Source organism: Rhincodon typus, chromosome 10, assembly GCF_021869965.1.
Source record: "Rhincodon typus isolate 14 chromosome 10, sRhiTyp1.1, whole genome shotgun sequence".
Classification (NCBI taxonomy): Eukaryota; Metazoa; Chordata; class Chondrichthyes; order Orectolobiformes; family Rhincodontidae; genus Rhincodon; species Rhincodon typus.
The window spans coordinates 33,632,159-33,650,283 of record NC_063341.1 but is presented as its reverse complement, the minus strand read 5'-3'; the positions used below and the strand labels follow the sequence as shown (position 1 = coordinate 33,650,283).

The 18,125-nt window shown below is 39.0% G+C and overlaps 1 protein-coding gene across 1 annotated transcript in view; it reads right to left on the bottom strand.

Moving 5' to 3' along the window:
- lrrc7 (leucine rich repeat containing 7) overlaps positions 1-18,125 on the bottom strand; it is a 256,311-nt gene that overhangs the window by 43,859 nt on the left and 194,327 nt on the right. The window contains 2 exon segments of the mRNA XM_048602082.1: positions 5,449-7,153; positions 17,843-18,014. Of these exon segments, the coding sequence (XP_048458039.1) occupies positions 5,449-7,153; positions 17,843-18,014 (1,877 nt within the window).

Genomic DNA, 18,125 nt, shown 5'->3' with positions numbered 1-18,125 from the left:
TTAATGATCCAGTCTGTACAGACCTCTGTCACAAAAAAAATTCCACAGATTTACTACCTTCAAAGAGAAGAAATTCTTCCTCATCTCTGTTCTAGCTGGGTAACCCCCTATTCTGAGATTATGCCCTCTGGTCCAAGATTTCCCACAAGGGGAAACAACCTTTCTGCATCTCCGTGTTAAGTTTCCTAAGAATCCTGTATGTTTCAATAAAGTCACCTCTCATACTTCTAACTCTAATGAGCACAGGCTGAACCTACTCAACCTATCCTCATGAGACACTCCCTCTGTATCTGAGATTAGCCAAATGAACCTTCTCTGGATTTCCTCCATTGTCAGTATATCTTTCCTCAGATAAGGGGACTAAATCTGTTCACAGTACCGCAGGTCTAACAAGTGCCTTGTATACTTTTAGCAAGACTTCCCTCTTTTTGTACTCCATTTCTGTTGAAATCAAGGTCAACATTCCATTTGCCTTTCCTATTGCCTGCTTTGCGATTTATGTGCAAGGGTTCTGAAATCTCTACGCTGCAGTCTTTCTCCACTTAAATAATATCCAGCTCCTCTATTTTTTCTGCGAAAGTGCATAACTGTATATTTTTCCATATATTAATCTATATCCTTCTTCAGGGGTATCCATCCTCACCACTTCCTTCCCACCTATATTTGAAGAGTCATACAGTACTCGAAAAATTAACATTATACACCCCTCTCTCTCTTTCTCTCCACAGATGCTGCCAATCTGCTCAGTTTCTCCAGAATTTTCTGTGGTTTATTTCAAATTCCCAGCATCTAAAATATTGTGCTTTTATTCTAGGAGGTTTACCCAGCAGCACCCTCACCTCTGGCTACATTCCTCTTAGATCCTCGCACAAGGGAGCCAATGTCATAAGATTTGGACAGGCAGACACCAGCGACACATCCATTTGTACTTCCTATGCTAATTGCTTTCCTCTGATCTACAGACTACAATGACTTCTAAGTTACAGGACAGTTGGAACTGTGATACTAATCAGCCACCTAGATCTAGTGTTGTCATATAGGATTTCAGTGTTATGGTAAAAGCCAAAGTTGTGGTAACTAGGCCATCATATTTGCCACATGATACAAATACATGAAAATAGGTTTGTGATTTTAAATATCAGTGAGCTCAAAACTGATGCATTCTGTGCCACAGCCAGCAGAACAGCTTCAAAAGCACTCTGAAATCCACATGGTAAGTCTGCCACAGGCATTCTCAAAGTTGTGGGATGGCGGTGGCAGGGAGACAATCTGTGAACTAAAATGCTCTTTTTTGACTATGTGCTTCAGTTTGTTCTAAAAACACATATCTTCAGGAGTAAATAGTCTCTATTTTATCAGAATTGATACATTCAGAGACTTGGGGAAGGAAAGGAAATCAAAAAAATCTACATACCAGTGCTATGAATTTTGACCATTACTTTGCTCATGCTTTCTCGCCTGCCATTTCCTAGCACAGTAATCCAAACACTTAATAACTTTTGACATGTGGCACGCTTCCTGTAATCTCTCTTTTTCTGTCAACAAAACCCTATTCTTTTCAAGTGCTTATTTCAACAGGTCTACTGATATAAGGTGTAATGCATTTGGATCTTGCTGCACCATTCCAGCTTGCCAAAATTGCATATTTCAAGCCTCAAACTATCCATTCTCAAACACCTCATTAACCAGCTAAACAAAACCAAATTCTTCAGTTAGTATCCCCACTGACAATACATTTCCCAACAAAGTTTGAGGGGCTGTCCTTCTGCTTTTATCTTCACATACCAGTCCTGCATTTCTAAATGTATTATTCTTTAGAAATGCTCAGTGAGAACAGGAATAGAGCAGATAACAAACAGCAAACTATTACTCTTCTTTCAATTAGTAAATGTCCCTTCAGCTTCCAGGTCACTAGAAACCTGACAACTGAACTGTGCTATATAGATCCATTTTGACCTATATGTGGCTCCTATCTCACAGTGACATGGCTGATTCTCCCTTGCTTAATTAGGAATAGATGGCAGGGAATGATACCCACCTTCATACTCACAGATACCATTTTAACACAACTCAGTTGGCACTAAAGGTGATCAGCATAAATCAGCCACATGTCTGTGCTAGATTTGTCACATGTGGGAAGTAGTGAACATATTGCACAATATTAATTGAAGAAAGAAAAGTACCTCCATCTCATCATTATGGCACACATCACCTCAATGCAACAAGCCAGCATAGCACTGACAGGCCTGTAGCATTGTTTCTCTCCCTTCAAATGCAAAAATGGCATACATCCAGCATCAGAAGGACAATAGGGGAGCATCATGATTGCTGAAAACCAGCAGCCCAGAGGAAGTGGGAGTGTTAAATTGAATAGGCAGAGATGTATAGAACTTTGTAGAAGAGGATTGTATTGAAAGTGATCCTGCAAATGAAGGAAAGGCAGTTGAACGAGAGGATTAATGGAACGACTATGAATTCAGTGCAATGTTTGTTACATGGAAGCTGAATGAGTGGGATGCTTGCTAATCACATCGAACCTGTTAATTGCACTAATATCGCTGAATTCAGTAGAACAATTTGAATCAATAGAATATTAATTGCAGCAAACTGGTTGAAATCAGCAGAAGCTGATTAAAACCAAAAATCTGTCGCTGTGGCCTAATTGGTCAGCACGTTCGGCTGTTAAACAAAAGATTGGTGGTTCCTGACCACCCAGGCTTGCAGCTTCTACTGTCTTGGGGCCCTCTTGTTGCTCAGTGGCAGTGTCCCTAGTCCTATACTGAGAGGCCCAAGTTCAAATCCCTTCTGCTCCAGAGGTGTGTAACAACATCTTTGAACATAGTGATTAGAAAAATAGTTTTAAAAAAAAATTCACAGCGGGAGGCTCTTGTGGCACAGTGGTAGCATCCCTACCTCTAAAGTACAAGACCAGTGTTTAAATCTCACCTGTTTTAGATGTGTGTATTGAAACCTCTGAACAGGTTGTTTAGAAAATCAGAGCTTCAGTTTATTCCTGGACGGGGAGAAGGAGCTATATGGCTAAGGCGGTGGAAGACAATTTTGATCACACTTACCAATCAATATTCAGTCGTGCACCCAATTAACCAATCCACATCCAGAAGAGGATTGAGCATGAACACCAAAGAGTTTCCTGTATGAAAACCTTGAAAAGTCACACACAACAGTGCTCCAGAGGAAGGCAGAAGATTATATTGATGGGAAGCACAAGAGGGTCCTGATGAATCAAGTAGGATGATCTTGGTCAAAGATCACTTTCAAGCAACTTACAGTAATTTCAGATTGATCACTTTAAGGGTAAATATGATTTCATTGAAATCATTTTACTTAAAATTCTCAATATAGCATGAGATTGTATCAGTCATAATTCTCAGTCTCCAAATCTGAGCAAGGGGTACATTCATCCACAGCAGGTATGAAGATAGAAATGCCTTTAACCATCATACCCATACAGAAGAGTTATCACTGGGTGAGTCATTGAGGACAAGTGAGAATGATGACTTAGGAATGGAAGAGAGAGGGAGAGAGAGAGCAACATTCATTCATAGGAAAACAAGAAACCACAAGCCTTTTGCTTAGGAACAACAATTGTGAGCACCAATTTCATGTGAAGTTAAGTTAGCCTCATGTGTAACGTTGAAATGTTGGATGAATGGAAGAAGTCCACTATGTGCATTTTCAGCACATTGCAGAAAATTTCTCATGATATTCGAGACATGCTGGAAGCTCTGATAATCTAGAAGTTGCTGTGATGCAATTGTGTGACCTATAAACTTTGCTGAAGGATAGTCTACAGGTGACATCTTAACTTCCTCCACCCAGCAAAACTTGGACAAAATGGGAGTCAAAATCAGCACCTCTATTCCCACCCACAACAGGTTATTCTTGTTGCCTTTGCTAATGGTTGACAAGCTAACCTGATTCAGGTGGAATTCCCTTTAAAATTTGTTAATCAAGTACTTGTAATGTACGTAGAATTCCAATGGCATTTTAACTACATATTGAGTGTGAAACCATACTCAAACCTCCCATGACTCACCTGAGTGCCAGCATATAAATGAGACTTGACAATCACTATTACTCAGGCCTCTCATTGAGACTCCCATTGGGCATCTTGTTGATTTCCTACTTGGTGGTTAAAACTGTCCTTATAGGCAAGGGAGTTCCTGAAACTCATTCTCTTTCGTTTCTTCATCTTAATTGTACCTCTTCATAACAAAATAATATGCAATTGATGTCTAGAATACAAAGCAATTCTTTGAATGCAGCAAGTAAAAATAGTGGGGAAAAAATTGAATCAATCCTCAAATATTAAAATGTTTACTATGCATGAGAACAATAAACACTAACCTTCAGCTGTAGCACACAATGATGTGCTTATCTACATCAGGAATAACTTGTAGAAGTTCGGACACTGATATATGGGCAGTCATTATGGTAGGAAGTTTTTGGAGTAGAAATGATTTGGAAGGAATTGAAGGGGTTTGGTCATGCTCTGTTAATTAAAATAAATGGGCCTTAAAGTTAAAGGGGGAGAATTCAGGTTAAGTTTTATTTATTTTTAAAAAATGAATGTCACTGGGAGAATTGTTTTTATTGCCCACCCTTAATTGCTCTAAAGTGGTGGTGGTGGGTCTTCTCTTTAAACTGTTATATGTTTTGTGGTATTGGTGTCCCCACAATTGTGGTATGAAGAAAATCCTAAGCTGTTGACCCAGTAATGATCATTGATTTGATTTGAGACCTTAAAGGGAATTTGGAGGTGATGGTGTTTCCATAACAATACAGCTCCTGTCCTTCTCAGTAACAGAGGTTTCAAAACAGTGAAGCCTTTTGTGATTGATTTCTGGTGGGAACTGTTAAGAACACATTTAACTCTATACGTCACCTCAAAATTGCAGCAAAAGGGATATTCAGAGGAGAATTTTAGCTGAGACTTCTGGATCTAAATACGTTGTAACTGTGCAGTCATTATAACTGTGTTACAATATTATAGATGATGAATGATATCGGAGACACAGTGCTGTTTCATTACTGAGTATCTCTTATTGCTACTTAATGCTTTTCATGTGAAAATGGCTGCTCTCACATTGGCCATCACAATGGAGCTCAATCCTGATTCATTTGATCTCTACATATGTGCACTTTCAAATTGGATTACACAGTAGCAAATGGGTGCAAACTCAGTGATTTCTGCATCTATAGTAGGAACATCGAAGATCACTATAGTGCTCAATCGCAACCTTTGTTGAGATCAAGGAAGGGACTTAACTGTTCCTGGTATGCACAGTTCAGTTCCATACCTGGCAGGAAACTCAATTAGTCTGAGAAGTTAAACAAATGGCTTCAAATTGTACTTCTTAAGAATTGTAAACAATTATTTAACGTTTAAACCAGTGAGACGTTTTGAAAAGTAAAAGCAACACTCACCCTATCTAACCTTTTAGCTTCTATATGCCTGAGCAGTTGTTGTCTCCAGTCTAGAGGTATTTTAGCAGAGTTCTCATCTCCTTTCAACTGTGAAGACCTGATCCTTATATCATTGCTCTCTGAAGGCTTTTCATTGTAGTTACTGATGTTATAATCTGAAGGTAACTTTTCTAATAGAGCTGCCATGGTAGGCCTTGCTGAAACTGGTCTGGTTTGAGAAAACCCATAGCTTTCTGTACTGTAGCTTCTTGCAGACAAAGGTCTCCTCTGAGTTAGAGGTTTATCTTGGAAATTCCTACCCTGATTTTTTGTGTCATGGAATGTTGAATAATCTTCTTCATATCTTCCATTCCTTTTGAGATACTGTGATTCAACCAATGATGCACTGTTCTGGTGTTCTAAAACTCCTCTGAAGTGCGTCCTGACATATCTGTCACTTTGTGGCAGCTCTGGAGCTTCATTTACCCTTCGATGCAACACCATTTCTGTGGAGGTTGCTAAGGAGTCTCCCCTTCTCAAGTATCCAGCCCTCTCCCCTTGACTTGAAAACCGAGGATTAGCTGGTTCATCATTCACTGAAGGTTGGGAGAATGAATACATATGTTCCACAGGTTGATAACCTCTGAATGAGCGTGGACTAATGAGATCTTTTGAAACCTGTTTGTTTTGATGGACACCATAGTCAACATTATGTGTAAAAGAAGTGGTTACTCGTCTCTCAGGTTTAACATTTATTGTACCTTGAGGATTGAAACTTTGGTCGAAATGGTACACTTTTTTTGTAATTGGAACCCTTTGAGATATCTTTCCACTTCCATATGTTTCTGATAAATCTTCATCCAACATTGGAGCAGAAAGGCTGCGTGACATACCTTGTTCTTGTGTTGGCATTTGTTCCGGTATATCAATGCTACCGGGGTTTTCTGAGCTGGAGCCATAACTGTCCAGTGGTATGTTATAAATTTTGAAGGCCCCAATGTCAATTTCATCAATGCTTTGGGATTTCTTAAACTGGCCAGCTCTAACCGATCTCATCATTGGTGCAAGTCTTTCTGTACTTTTACTGGCGATAATGGCACTCTTGGCGGACTCGGGTCTGCAGATGTGTGAGAATTTATCTGCATGACCTTGATTTAAATTGGATTCCCTAGAGTTGAGAAAACTCCATGGAGCACCTGATGTAAAAGGGCTGGGCAGTTCGGTAATTCCATGCACTGACTGTTGTTCTGGATCTTTCCTATCAGGAATAGGGCTGCTGAAAGGGGTACTATCCAACTTTGATGGAAATGCTGTCCTATCCTCAAATGGACTAGGCGTCCTAGTCCAGTTTTGCCAAGGATTACTTGGAGGCACTTCAGTTTCTGGAGTACTCCTGATACTATGTACGGTATGCATTGACTGTTCTAATTCCAGTGGCATTCCTATAATTCTGTCCTGTCTCATTAATGGCCTACGCCCATGGGCAGACGTGCTCCTTGATTTTGTGCTTATTAAGGGGTTGGCACCTGGATTTTCTAAGACTGAAGTGCTTTCTTCTGCAACAAAGCCTGTATTATCATAATGTGAATTATCATTCCACTTATCAGAAAAAGTTTCATTCACGGGACGCCTCTCAGTACGTTGTTGTAGACTTGCTGTCGATGCTGCCTCCCTCTGGCTGAGTAAGGGTTTTGCTTCAATGTTTTGTTGAAATGTCTGTGTTAACCTGCTGAGTCAGAAGAATGAGATATTTGAATGCTGATCAGAGAATTCCAGATATTTTAAAGCTCATGCATCTATTAATTTAAAAAGTTTGAATATCACTAAAATGTTCTTACAGTTCCAATGGTAGAACATTGGAGTAGGAGCTGTCATTTGGTGATTTTGATTGGGTCATAAAGTAATACGTGGAAAACAGTTATAAAACATTAGATTTGGGAGATGATTTACTCATTAGGTTTTTGTTTCACATCACAATCATAACCAATACTGATCTCTCTCAGCTATGATACATTCGATATCAAATGAGAGTGCGCTGCAAAAATAGGTGCCAAATGAAGACATGACATTTCTTATGGAAAGAGAAAGATAGGACAACTTTTAAAAAATATTATTTGTGAGGAAAAACTCAGTGCTGAGCTTTTGAACTCTAGGGCAACGTTGATGATAAACTCCACTGAGCACAAAGTCTGCTTATATAAAGTCATTGAGTAATATAGCATGGAAGCAGACCCGAAGGGTCTAGGCCCGAAACGTCAGCCTTCCTGCTCCTATGATGCTGCTTGGCCTGCTGTGTTCATCCAGCTCTATACCTTGTTACCTCAGTCCAATTCGTCCTCATTGACCACATATCCCGTTATGACCTAGGGCCATTTGCCCACATTTGGCCTATATATATCTAAACACGGAATATTTGAAGTTATCCAGCAAAAATGCCCTTTAAATGTTGTGCTTAGATTGAACCCAGAATTCAAATACTGGTATCTAACCCATTGCATTGGTCACCCAATGCCCTTTGAGAAAATAATTTGTAATTTTCCTAACCATTATTAACTTGGAAGACTTGAGCCTGATTAGAAAATACTCTTCAAAAACCACATTAAACAATTCTATCAATTTGCCAAACAATCCAGTTTGTTTAGCATGCTGCTGTCTAATACAGCAGGTTGGAAAGCAGTTTACGATGTAAAGTTACCCACAACAACTGCTGAGAATACAGCACTTGAACTAATATTTAAATGGAGGTCAACAACTGAGGCATGTGATCCGAGATTCAAGCTTGAGTCTCTAAGAGTTAGCACTTAACTACCTGAGTTAACGAGACTGCTCAGTTAATGGAAAGTATGCTTCAAAACACCGTTTTGTTTTGTCAAACCACCTGCGTGTCATGAAAACGGTTGAGACATCTGAGTTGTTTGATAGCCTAAATTAGTTCTGCTTCCTAGAAACGTTTCTTTAATCAACCTGCTCAGACATGGTATAACATACCTCTGGGACAGGTGGGACTTGAACCTGGAGCTCTGGCCCAGAGGTAAGGATGCTGCCACTGTGCAACAAGAGCCCAATATTGACGTTTATCCCTGAAAATTATTTTAAGCTTTCTATAAGTACATTATTAGTCAGGATGAGCTTGCCACGATTTGGATCAGAAAATAGGATGCATGGTTAGTAAGTTTATAGATGGTGGTATAAAGGACAGTGAAGGTTATCTAAGATTACAAAGAGATCTCGATCAATTGGATCAATGGGCTGAGGAGTGGCAGATGGGAGTTTAATTTGGATAAATGTGAGGTATTCCATTTTAGGTAATATAAAAAAGGACAGGACCTATACAATTAATGGTAGGGACTGGATAGTATTGTAGAACAGAGAGACCTAGGGGTCCAGGTACATAATTCTTCAGAATTTACATCACGGGTAGACAGTGTGATGAAGAAGGCATTTAGCACACTTGCCTTCATTGCTCAGACCTTTGAGTATAGGAGTTGGGATGTCATGTTGAGGCTGTACAGGATGTTGGTGAGGCCTCCACTGAAGTACTGTGTGCAGTTCTGGTCGCCCTGCTGTAGGAAGGAAATTATACTGGAGAGGGTTCAGAAAAGATTTACCAAGACATTGCTGGAAATGGAGGGCTTGTGGTATAATATTAGACTGGATAGATTGGGATATTTTTCTCTGGAGTGTAGGAGGTTGAGGGATTACCATATTGAGGTTTATAAAATCATAAAGGGCATAAATAAGGTAAATGACAAGGGTCTTTTCCCTAGGATGGGGTAGTCAAAAGTAGGGGTCATACTTTTAAGGTGAGGGGAGAAAGATTTAAAAAAGACATGAGGGGCAACCATTTTTAAACACAGAGTGTGGTTTGTGTGTGGAATGAACTGACGGAGGAAGTGGTGGATGTAGGTACAGTTACAATGTTTAAAGGACATTTGCATTTTTTTCTATTCATTTGTGTGATGTGGGCATCGCTGGCTGGCCAGCATTTATTGCCCATCCCTAGTTGCCCTTAAGTTAATGAATAGGAAGTGTGTGGACGGATATCGGTCAAGTGCAGGCAGGTGGGACTAACTTAGTTTGGGAACATGGTTGGCATGGACTGGTTGGACCGAAGGACCGGTTTCTATGCTGTCTGACTCTATGACTCTAAATAAATAACGATGTTTAACTCGGCTGCAGCAGTGAAATTTATCTGTGTTAAGTTTATACTGAGATCAAATTATCTAATACAACGAGCTTATGTGCTAAAGCAATTGATTGGAACACATTAGTCAGGGGAGGCAATGGCCTAGTAGTATTATCGCTGGGTTGATAATCCAGAGACCCAGGTAATGTTCTGGGTCTCAGGGTTTGAATCTCCCCCCACAGCAGATGGTGGAATTTGAATTCAATAAATATCTGGAGTTAAAAGTCTAATGATGACTATGAATCCATTGTTGATTATCAGGAATAACCCATCTGGTTCACTGATGTTTTTTAGGGAGGAAACTGTGATCCTTATCCGATCTGGACTACATGTGACTTCAGACCCACAGCAATGTGGTTGTTTCTTAACTGTCCTCTAGGCAATTAGGGATGGACAATAAATGCTAGCCCAGCCAGTGATGCCCACATCCCTTGAATGAATAGAAAAAATAATTTTCTTTGGGAGATGCCTGACTTTTTTAGTTATATTTTTCCTCCAGCTGGGAAAATAATAGAGAATCCCTTAGAAGTTGATGCTTAGCAACACAGTACATTTGCTGTGTACTATTGCACTATAAATATTTTCTTTTGTAAGCATTTGGATCACAGATCCTACACATTGGAAGGTCTGGCAGACATTAAATATGCTGGTCAATGGTAGCAACCATTTAGCTTAACATGTGACAGGAGCCATTGCATTCATAGACACATCCCTTGGCTTAGTTTTCTGTCTAAAGATTGGGGAGGAATTCGCAGCATTGAAGCAGGACTCAGGTCAAAGGTTCCCTCCTGACCAGACATATAAAATTCTCTGGGATGTGCCCTTGAAAGAAATGAGAGTTAGGAGAAAAAGCATTTCTAATGAATTGCCTGAATGTCTCTGGCCTGCCCCTAGACCCAAATCTGTTCATATTTTGGTCATGTCATTGGCCAGCATCCATCAATCAATATGCTGACTATCCATTGGTATTAGTCAGAGGAAATTGAAAGAAAAGACTGGAACTATCCCTACCAGCTTCACTGTGAAAGTAATTCTGCTCCTGCTACAGGTGCAAGAATTTCAGGCCCTCAGCTTCCTCATTTGAGAAGAAATTTGAACCTTCCTCCTGCACCATGAGCAGCTTTGCTATTTTCCACACAATCCCAATTGAGGAGAAACTTTGTATTTTGCTATGTTCCCACTGAGAAGAAACTGAACCTTTCGTACATGGCAATCTTTTTAAGCTTCATGATGGTGAGCTCTAGAAACTATAACTTGAGACAAAAATGATAGTCAAATGGGGAAATGCAGGTTGTTTAAGGAAAGTCCGCTTGGATTTAAGGGCTAATTACATTTAATTAATGATTTGAGGAGGCGAATAAGAGGATTGATGACGCTGTTGATGTGGTGTACAAAAATTTTCAAAAGGCATTTGATAGAATTCTGCACAACATGCTTGTGAACAAAATTACAGCTCATGGCGTGAAAGGGAAAATAGTAACTTAGATACAAAATCGTGTGTGTAAAGAGGAAATAGTCTTGGAAAGTGGCAGTTTTTTGACTGCAGGACAGATTTTAGTGGCATTACTGAGGGCCTGGTTTTAAGCTCCTTACTCTTCCTATAGACCTAGACCTTGCTATACAGATCAAAATTTCAAAATGGTACAAAACTTAGAGATATTGTAAAGAGTATAGTTTAAAACTCCAAAAAGACATTGTCAGCTTTTCTGATGAAGGGTCTAGGCCTGAAACGTCAGCCTCTCTGCTCCTATGATGCTGCTTGGCCTGCTGTGTTCATCCAGCCCTGCACCTTGTTGTCAGTTGGTGGAATAGTTTAGACAATGGTAAATGAAATTTAGTGTGGAGAAATATGAAGTGATACATTTTGAAGGAAGAACACTGATAGACAATCTAAAACAAAGGTTACAACTGTAAAGTGGGTGCAGCAGCAGATAGAACTGAATGTACATGTGCAACAATAATTGAACTTGGCAGGTCAGATTGAGAAAGTGCTTAACAAAACATATGGCATTCTTGGTTTTATTAATAGAGGTGTAGCATACACTAGCAAAGAAATTATGTTAAACCTGTATTAATCTCTGGTTTGATCTCAACTGGAATATTGTGTTCAGTTCTGTGCATCACACAAGATTTGAAGATATTAGGAAATGTGCAGAAAAGATTAATGAGAATGGTTTCAGAGAATAGGAACTTCACTTAAATAGAAAGAGTAGAAAAGTAGGAATTGCTTCCCACATAGAAGAGAGAGTTGAGAGGAAAATTTATGAAGGTATTCAAAACCAAAGGGAGGTCCGGACAGAACAGGGAGAAAACGTTCCCAGTGGTGGAAATACTGGGAATTGGGGTGCAGGGGAGGGGTTGTTGGTGCACATTTTAGTTGATTGGCAAAAGAAGCAAAGGCAACATGAGCAAAAACATTTTCATGCAATGAGTTGTCAGGATCTTGAATGCACTGCCTGAGTATGTGGTGGAGGCAGATTCAATCAAGAATTCAAAAGGAAATTGGATCATTATCTGAAAAGAAAATGAAGTGCACAGTCACAGAGAAAATGCAGGGGAGTGGCTACAAGAAAATTGCTCTTTCACTGACATGATGGGCCAAATAGCCTTCTTCCATTTTATTATTCTTTAAACATCTTTTCCCCATGGAGAAACTCAGGTATGTTTTCCGTTCTGAAAATAAATCTTTTGGTTCTTTCTCCTCTTTGCACAGATAAACACCTTCTGTCAGTGCATTACAAAGAAACTTAGGGTTCCTTCCATCCTTCTCTGTAAAGAAACAGTATTGGTCCATCACTCAGCTGCAAAATGTTTCAATCCATCCTAAAGATGCAGTATACCCCCTCACTTACTGAGAAATGACTTTGGCCACCACTAAACAAGCTGTGATGAACATCTCCTCAGGGGCACAATTCTAACCATTAGTGAAGAGAAAATAGTCTTGAACCATGCCTGCCACACACCAAACTGGAAATCTATCCTGTTCAATTGTCTTCCCCACTGCAAAGGAAAATCACTTCTTTCCTTCCCAACAAGATGAAAATAAGCTTCAGCCTGACATAGCTCCCTGCCTTCTACTGAGAAAAATGTCCACAGGGACCCATGTTTCTTACACATTGCCACTTCATCAATACAATATTTGTCCTTACCCTTTACTAATCTGTTTCCCTCTCCCAAACTTCTTCTGTTGTTCTGATCTATCCTTTGATTTGCCCCTTTCATACTATTCTGTTCCATTTGCCTCCTTACCTTTTAACTAATTTTATTGCCCTGTCTGAGATTGGTTATCTATTTGCCATATACATTTTTTGGATGAAATACTATGCTTGGTCCTTACTTTTTTTGTGAAACATCATCAGAGATCAAATTGTCACCTTGTGATTTGAAACCTTTGTAGCATATCTAACATAATGCACCGTCCACTCACAGGGAATATTGGCTCACTGCCACATCAAATTCTCATTTAAAAGCCCTGTGGCAGGCTGGGGAACCCCTATTTTAAGTAGGTTAGAGAGGTCTGAGGGTTAATCAATATCACCACAAACAATGCCCTGATGAAAGGCAATATTGAACATTAACCTACCCTTTCCTTCTTTAGGAGTTGTTTAGCATAAGCATTTCAAATAATTTAAAAGAAAACACAGGTCTAGAAATTAGTGGTCTTGATCAATAAACAATTAATTTGTTCACAGGACATTCTGTTGTTCATCAATCTGATTGTCATTAGTCCAGAGAGTACTGAAGAAATGTCACATTTAGAAGTTTATTATCAATAGTCCAAAATTTGGTGCAGCCTGATTTTTGAAATATGACATTAATGTCATTAAAATAGATAATAACAAACTGTGGTCCTAATAGGGACTGCTTGGGAACAGCACCACATATTTTCCAACAGAAGTGGAGAGAAATGGCCAAGAAGTGGCAAATGGAGTTTAATTTAGATAAATGTGAGATGTTATATTTTGTTAAGACAAACCAGGGCAGGACTTACACAGTCAATGGGAGTGCCCGGGGAGAGTTGTCGAACAGAGGGATGTAAGGGTTCAGATACATAATTTCTTGAAAGCGTCATCACATGTAGACAGGGCGGTGAAGAAGGTATTCAGCACGCTTACCTTCATTGGCCACAGCATTGAATAAAGGGGTTGGGGTGTCAAGTTGATGCTGTAGAAGACACTGGTGAAGCCACTTTTAGAATACTGTACAATTCTAGTCACTCTGCTATAGGAAAGATGTTGCCACACTAGAAAAGGTGCAGAAAAGATTTACAAGGACGTTGCTGGGACTAGAGGGTTTGAATTATAAGGAGAGACTGGATGGGCTGGGACTTGTTTTCCTGAGGCTGAAGGGTGACTTTATAGAGGTTTATAATACATGATGGGCATAGATAAGGTGAATAGCCAAGGTCTTTTTCCTAGGGTAGAGGAGTCCAAAACTAGAGGGCATATGTTTAAGGCAAGAGAGGAAAGATTTAAAAGGGACTTGAGGGGCAACTTTTTCACACAGATGGTGATGCGTTTGGAATGAGGAAGTGGTAGACGCAAGTACAATTACAACATTTAGAAGATGTTTGGACAGGCACATGAACAGGAAAGATGTTGAGGGATATGGACAAAACACAAGTAAATGGGATTAGTTAAGTTTGGGATACCTGTTTGGCATGGACAGGTTGGGCTGAAGATTCTGTTTCCGTGCTGTATGATCCTAGTCCAAAAAAACATTTATGATTGCTCTATTCCCTGTCGCTTAGCCAATTTTGTATCCATGTGGTCACTACTTTTTATTAATTCTATGGGCTCCCACATTGTTGACAAGCATGTTACTTGACATTTTATCACATGCGTTCTGGAAGAAAGATTGCCATTAACAGCGTGTAGAGCTGGATGAATACAGCAGGCCAAGCAGCATCAGAGGAGCAGGAAGGCTGACGTTTCGGGCCTAGACCCTTCATCAGAAATGGGCCTAAGCTCGAAACGTCAGCCTTCCTGCTCCTCTGATGCTGCTTGGCCTGCTGTGTTCATCCAGCTCTACATGTTATTATCTCAGATTCTCCAGCATCTGCAGTTCCTAATATCTCTTGCCATTAACAGCCATCTCTTTTACCTCATCAAAATGTCAATCAAGTCACTGAAGCACAATTTGCCATTGTTAAACCAATGCTAGATTTTCTTAATTAATCCACACTTTTCAAAGGGTCTGTGAATTTTGTCCTAGATTATTGTTTCTAGAAACTCTTCCACAACTGTGATTAAACCAACTGACCTGTAGTTACTGGGGTCATCCTTACATTTTTTCATATAAAGGCATAACAGTTTCAATTTGATGCTCTGCTATCACCCTTGTATCTAAAGATTTAGTGATTTTACTGTATATTTCCTTATTAAATGTAAGACAAAGTTCTGTGGTCTCAGGGAAACAACTTTATCCCCTTTGTCTTTTATCTTAACCTATCTATCTTCTTTCCCTCACATTCTGCAGTCTTTTCACACTGGAAAAATATTTAGATGTTTTGATCTAGAAAATTTACCTCAGTAATTTTCCTGGTTATTTTTACATAAATTTATGATGACTCTTTGTTGTCAAAATATATTTGATCTTCCTACCAATGATCTTAAATTTGTGATGCTTTACATTTCTGTTAATTGGATATGTTCAACATTGATGTTGTGAACAATGTCCACTATTACACCTGCTATAAAGTCTCAGATGTGGCTGTAAACTGGGGTGGATGACTGACTCTCCCATATGCTCTTAATCCAATCTATCCGTTAACATAGTTAAAATAATTAAATTGTTGGACAATTTCCAAACCATTGCATCATCTACTTCTTTGCCAAAATATCAAGACTGCCCTTACCTCACTCAATATCTTTCTCCTGCTACCCACAGACTTTCAAAAGCAAAGCTTGATGTCACCTGATTACTTACTGTTATTGGTTATTCATCTATATACAGAAAATACACAAGTGGAATGAAAGAAGAAATTAACATCTTCTACAGACATGTAAAAGTCAAAAGATTGTCTAATGAGTGGGGGGTGCCAATTAGAGACTAAAATGGATATTTATTGGTGGAGAGAGAAAGCAATGCACAATGTTGAAATTAACACTTTGCATTGGTGCTAGTAAGGAAGCGGAATTTGTCTAACTTACTGTAAATGAGAGGCTGAGTGAGATTAAGAAAAGATAAATAATTATATTTAAAAAGCTGGCCATATTTAAAACGGACAAGTCAATTGTTCCAGAGGGGATGCATTATACCTAATAAAGGATACAAGAGTGAAAACTGCGGACATGATGGTGAGCATTTTCTAATTCTTCTTTGATACCAGATGTCTCTCACCAGACAGTTGGGGTGTTGCAAAAATTACATATTGTTCTAAAAAAGGATGAACCTGGCAACTGCATGTCAGCTAATTCACCATCAGTGAGCTTTTAGAAACAAAGGATTTTGTGGCAATAATGATGGTAGAATGCCAATGTTCATCATCTTTACAACTGTGAAACTGACAGCAAATCCTTGTGTTCTCACATACACAGTTAAGCATGACAAACCAGACTTTGTTGACAGTGGCTCTATGTTCCTCCACAGGATGAGCTATTAAAAGTGCTGACAGACGAAAATCTTCAAAATCATTAAAATTGGTGTAAACATCCATTTTTATACAACTGAAATCATTTAAAAAACCCTTGACAAAGTTGCACCTATTGAATCAGGTGGAACTGGGTTTGTAAATGACAAACTAAACCACAAATATTAATGAATGACCTCTCTCAACATAAAACAAGAATTTTACATCCATGGCCTACCAAGTTGTTCCATTATCTTATAAAATATCCTCACATATAAAGAAGGTAAAAAGGTTATGATATTTTAACTTCTACCTTAATCTCATGTGACTGTCCCAATCTTACCTTGCTTCAAGTGCTTCACCTGACCAAGGGGCTATGCTCCCAAAGCTTCCCCATTTCTGATGAAGGGTCCTGACCTGAAATGTCAACTTTCCTGCTCCTCTCATGCTGCCTGACCTGCTGTGTTTCTCCAGCTCTACACTGTGTTGTCTCTGAATTCAGCATCTGCAGTTCTTGCTATCTCTATTGTGAATGGTTGCTTTTCAGACTAGAGGCAGATATACTGGAGTGAAGCTCCCCAGGATTCACACCTAAGACCAGTGCTTCTTCTGATTTCCACTAATGATTTAGAGGTTAGAAATTTGCACATAACACACAACTTTGCTGAGAAAGCTGATAATTGACTTCAAGATAACATGGATAGATTGATGAATTGATTGATGATAGATGAAAACCAATGCAAAAAAGAATGAGGTGCTAAGTTTTTGTAGGAAGAATGTGGAGGGAGAACATAGGTAAATTTTTGTACAATTTTAAAAGTTGTAAGAGACACGTGGGTGATTATGTCTTAATTCTCGAAGTTGGCTGATAACAAAGCAGTTAACAAGGTAGATGAGCCCTGAGTTCTATAAATAGATACATAGGGTAGCAAAACAAGTAATTAATGGTTATCCTACATAACATTCCAATTTTGTCCCAGTAATGCTGTGATCAATTCTGAGCAACACATTTTAGGAAGCATATGAAGACTTTGTGGAGGCTAAGAACAGGATTTACAAGAATGGTTCCAAAATTGAGGGATTAGAATTACATAGTTTTTCTCCTTAGAGAAGGCTAAGAGAGGTTTTGATAGAAGTGTTGAAAATCATTAAGGCTTTAAATAGAGTAATCAAAGAGATACTGATTTCAAAAGCTGAAGAGTTGATAGAAGCAGCACATTTAACTTTATTAAGAGGTGACATGAGTTTTTTTTAAACACAGTAAGGATTTGGAATGTACAGCATAATTGGGTGATGGGTACAAATTCAATGATAGCCTTCAAAAGGAAATGGTTAAATATTTAAGAGAAATAAAAGCAGCAATATTGAGACATGGGATAAACTGGATTGCTTTTCAAAATAGCGGGAGCAGAATTGATGAGTCAACCAGGCTCCTCCTATGCAATACTGTTCTATGATTCTATGATCTTTTCTCGTTCCTTTTAAACTTTAGTTGTTCCATGCTATATGCTGCTACGCTTTAAGTTGCATCTCCTTCTCATTGAGAAAGATAACATTTTGATGAGTAGACAAAATAATTTGCTCACTATAACGTGCAAAGATTAAATAGGTAATTAATATGCCTTCATTATGATATACCCTTTGTAATGAACACTCACCTGTTTCCCCATGAGGAAGCTGCCACACCGTCTTTGACTGCAGTCTGCAATGTGCTGACTTTAATAGGTACTCCAGAAGAAGCAGAAGACCCCTGAGAAGGCGAGTAGTCTGAGTAGCTAGCCGAAGAGCCACTGTTGTTGATTCTGTCACCTTCTGAGTCATCTGTTGATTCTTAATATACAAAGTAATATTGATTAAATATTTCTTCTTTGGGTATCAGAATTTTTGGTTCCATATTTCAAAATCTTAAGACATGTAAAATATGGTTTTAGAGTAAAATGT